General features: G+C 47.5%; 1 protein-coding gene across 4 annotated transcripts in view; it reads right to left on the minus strand.

Annotated features, from left to right (window-relative positions):
• Positions 1-5,000, minus strand: part of frem1b (Fras1 related extracellular matrix 1b) — a 153,288-nt gene that overhangs the window by 51,979 nt on the left and 96,309 nt on the right. For all 4 annotated transcript variants that reach the window (XM_028588545.1, XM_028588544.1, XM_028588542.1 and 1 more), the window contains 3 exons: positions 4,669-4,857; positions 3,595-3,791; positions 88-313 (listed from right to left, as the gene is read on the minus strand). In XM_028588545.1, coding sequence (XP_028444346.1) covers positions 88-313; positions 3,595-3,791; positions 4,669-4,857 — 612 coding nt within the window. The remainder of the gene's footprint in view (positions 1-87; positions 314-3,594; positions 3,792-4,668; positions 4,858-5,000) is intronic.

Here is a 5,000-nt window from a genome sequence, read left to right on the forward strand (position 1 = left end):
TCAAGTATCGGAATCGGTATCGGGAAGCAAAAAATAGGTATCGGACCATCTCTAACTTGAACCTAAATCAACCCTTTATTTGCTCACCTTGTCGGAGCTCCTGCAGGGTGAAGGAGGTGACGGAGAGGCTCCTCTGCAGCAGCTCCGCTCCCATCTCCGTGTAGCGGCTCGTCTCCGTGCCGTAGACGCCGTTGATCAGGCGCCCGTGAGCCGGCGGCCGCACCAGCGTGAAGGTCAGGACGTCAGGGGGAGCGTCGAGGTCGAAACCGTTCAGGACGGACGGAGTCAGCTCCCTCAGCCCTCCCTCCTTCACCTGCACGAGGACGGGAACGACTTTTAACCCCTTAACGCCGACTGTCGCTAATTTGCATCAAACCCCCTTCCATTCCGACTGCAGGCGAGATAGCGTGGGTGTTCCCCCGCAATGCCGGTTTGTTTACATGCGATACATACCTAGGAACCTTTTGCAGAAACCTTTTGGTTTCTCGTAGGACCCGTCGGAGTGGGAGATACATCCGGTTCACGGAAGCAAAATTAAACCTAACCCTAACCCCCAACCCTACCCCTACCCCTAACCCTGCCCCTGCCCCTGCACCCTACCCCTAACCCTGCCCCTACCCCTAACCCTGCGCCTGCCCCAACCCCAAACCCTGCCCCTACCCCTAACCCTGCCCCTGCCCCAACCCCAAACCCTGCCCCTAGCCCTAACCCTGCCACTACACCTAACCCTGCCCCAACCCCAAACCCTGCCCCTGCCCCAACCCCAACCCCAAACCCTGCCCCAACCCCAAACCCTGCCCCTACCCCTAACCCTGCCCCTGCCCCAACCCCAAACCCTGCCCCTAGCCCTAACCCTGCCCCTACACCTAACCCTGCCCCAACCCCAAACCCTGCCCCTAGCCCTAACCCTGCCCCTACCCCTAACCCTGCCCCTACCCCTAACCCTGCCCCTGCCCCAACCCCAACCCCAAACCCTGCCCCTAGCCCTAACCCTGCCCCTACACCTAACCCTGCCCCTACCCCTACCCCTAACCCTGCCCCTGCCCCAACCCCAAACCCTGCCCCTAGCCCTAACCCTGCCCCTACCCCTAACCCTGCCCCTACCCCTAACCCTGCCCCTACCCCTAACCCTGCCCCTGCCCCAACCCCAAACCCTGCCCCTAGCCCTAACCCTGCCCCTACCCCTAACCCTGCCCCTACCCCTAACCCTGCCCCTACCCCTAACCCTGCCCCTGCCCCAACCCCAAACCCTGCCCCTAGCCCTAACCCTGCCCCTACACCTAACCCTGACCCTGCCCCTACCACTGACCCTGCCCCTACCCCCTACCCCTAACCCTGCCCCTAGCCCTGCCCCTACCCCTAACCCTACCCGTAACCCTGCCCCTACACCTAACCCTAAAGAAACTACTGTCAATGTTCTCCTTCTTAAAGCACTTTTAACATAGCAGTTATTATTAACCCTGAATGATATGTGTATGGATATTTTTAACCTCAAGAGCAAGTAACGCAGACAATATTTATTTTTTAATTTAAATAACATGGTTTTAAGATTATAATAGTTATATTTTATATTGGGACACCAGGCTTTTTATATTTTTATAATTTTATTTATCACACGACTGTGTGTTTTTTCTTTATTTATTTTTATATTTATTTTTATATTTTTTGTTTTTTTTTAAATAATCTTCTGGGAGAGACACCGGAGTTGTTGTGGAGTTGACCTTTTATTTAAAGTTTAAATTCCCGTTGTCCTGCCTTTCCAGTGGTTCTTTTAACCTCCTTTTAATATCCAAACCCCTCCTCCCCCTTTTTTAACAGCCCATGTCATTCTTATTTAACCGAACCTGGATTTTTAAGGAGTTTTTTAAAGTGTTTTTATTCACACCAGTGGTCCCCTTGTGCCCGTGCCCCTCGCAGTACCCATTCTGGTTGTTGCGTTTTAACCCAAACCTAAACCTAACCCTGCCCCTAAACCTAACCCTACCCCTAACACTAAAGAAACTGCTGTTAATGTTAGGGAGTAGAAGAGTGTTTTCTTTCATGCTGTTGTCAAGATCCATGTATTTGTCAATTACAGTTTAGAAGTTCTAACAACTTTGTGACATGAATGAAATCTACTATGTGTTTTATTAATTGTACCATTTTGTAAAGAATTTTACCATAATGCCTGTTGTTGCTAATGTGCATCATACCTAAATTTATATCTATTCCATATGCTATAGACAAATTAACAATCTCAACTTAATTTAGCATCAGCTTGGAGCCAGAAACACACATAATATTTTGTTTATATAATTGTGAATAAATTCAGGTGTCAAGGGGTTAACACTCATAGGCTAGTCTGGATTAACGCAAGTACACGTCCAGGACAGAACCATCTGCTCTCTGTGTGTCGCCGTTTTCTTAAACTCTGCTCACTTCGGGAAACATCTACAAACTTTGAGATAGCAACGTTACACGCTGAAAATGTCATGTTTTTTTGACCCATTTTCAAAAAGTTTCTCTATCAGAAATTTGGGTTTCTTTCAACCAAATTTTAAAACAAAATAACGTGGATGGTTCCATACGACGCTCTTCACAAGTTCAGTAAATGATCAGTTCACTGCTTTCATTGAATTTGGGTTTTTTATTCAATTTTATAGCATTCAAAAGTAAGATTTATAATAGAACGTTGAAAAAGGTAGGAACAAAATTTCAAAAACATCGGAAAAAGTGCCTAAAACTTCGCAAAAAGTGAGAAAACGTCGGAAGAAGTGACAAAACTACAGAAAAAGTGCCTAAAACTTAAAAAAAGTGCCAAAAACATGGGAAAAGCGCAAAAAAATATTGACAGAAACTTCAAAATAAGTGACGAAAGTTGTTTTTTTTTACATTTTGACCCAGAAAGACCAAAAGTTGCATCGTGGATTGTGCAACAAGGCAGGCCTGATTGGTTCTTTCTGGGAATGATTGTAAAGATTTATAAAGAATATGTTTAGGTAATTTCATCTGTTAACTGGGAGGTTTTGGGGACTGATTGGTGGAGATTGCTGTGGCCACAGTACACACAGAGATACACTGGAAAGAGCCAATGAGGTTTAACCATGTATCAGCTAATTTAAATAGCTCACCGTACTGTACTGTGTGAGCCACCGTCGCTGCGTCTGAAGCTTAGCGCCGCCAAAACCGATTGTGATTGGTTTAAAGAAATGCAAACAACACAGAGCCTGTTATTCTCCTATCCCAGAATGCATCTGTGGTCCTTATTCCACAGCGCTGTGGAGTAAGGACTGGCTATGTGAGACTGCTCGTGGGGTAAAAAAAACAGCAAAGTTAATCTTAAAATGGACGTAACACACACAGACACACAGACACAGACACACACACACACACACACACACACACACAGACACACACACACACACACACACACACACACACACACACACACACACACAGACACACATTCACACACAGACAAACACACACAAACACACACAGACACACACAAACACACACTCACAGACATACACACACACAATCAAACACACACACACACACACACACACACACACACACACACACACACACACAGACAAACACAACCACACGTACGGTGAAGTTGGCGAGCAGCATCGTAGGCGCCTCGTCATTGGTCGGATTAATGATGATGTAGAAGGGGATGGGGGCGGAGCGGTGCAGCCCGTCACTCACGCTGACGGACAGCTGGTCCACGGTTGGCTCCGCCCCTTTGCTCTCTGATTGGACGTAGTTGATGAAACCTGAGGTCAGGTGGATGAGACTGAAGGATTCTGGGATAAAAAAAAAGACAGTTACACCAGGGTCAGGTAAGGTGTGATCAAAATACACACAGACACACACAGACACAGACACACACACACACACACACACACACACACACACACACAGATACAAACCCACACACAGACGAACACACACACACACACACACAGATATATTCAGACACACACACACACACACACACACACACACAGATATATACAGACACACACACACAGATATATTCAGACACACACACACACACACACACACACACACACACAGAAACACACAGACACACAGATATATACAGACACACACACACAGATACACACAGACACACACATACACACACACAGATACAAACCCACACACACACACACACACACACACACACAAATACACACACACACACAAACAGATACAAACCCACACAGAAACACACACACACACACACACACAGAAACGAACCCACACACAAACACACACACACACACACACACACACACACATACACACACACACACACACACAAACAAACACACACACACACACACACACACACAAACACAAACACAGACACACAAAACAAACACACACACACACACACACACACACACACACACACACACACAAACACACACACACAAACAAACACACACAGACACAAACCCACACACAAACATACACACAGATACACACAAACACACACACAAACAAACACACACACACAGATACAAACCCACACACAAACAAACACACACACACAGATACAAACCCCCACACACACACACACACACATACAAACCCACACACACACACACACACACACACACACACACACACACCAACACAGACACACACACACACACACCCTATCCCACTGACCGAGTGGGACCCCGGCGCTGCTCTTCTCGGAGCCTGGCGCCGGCAGCGTGTTCTCCAGGAAGCCGTGGAGAGGGGGGGTCTCCAGGTGGAAGGTCAGCTGGTCGGGGGGGCTGTCGGGGTCCGAGGCCCCCAGGACCCCCCCACACAGACAGGCCCAGGAGCCTTCGTCCACCACCAACAGAGACTCACCTGAACCAACACACCGCAACAGCAACATGATTCACACAAACAATGTTTTTTTTAGCAGCGTTGTTATTGTTATACTTAAGCCCATGAATATACAGTACAGGCCAAAAGTTTGGACACACCTTCTCATTCAATGCGTTTCCTTT

Source organism: Perca flavescens, chromosome 9, assembly GCF_004354835.1.
Source record: "Perca flavescens isolate YP-PL-M2 chromosome 9, PFLA_1.0, whole genome shotgun sequence".
Lineage (NCBI taxonomy): Eukaryota > Metazoa > Chordata > Actinopteri > Perciformes > Percidae > Perca > Perca flavescens.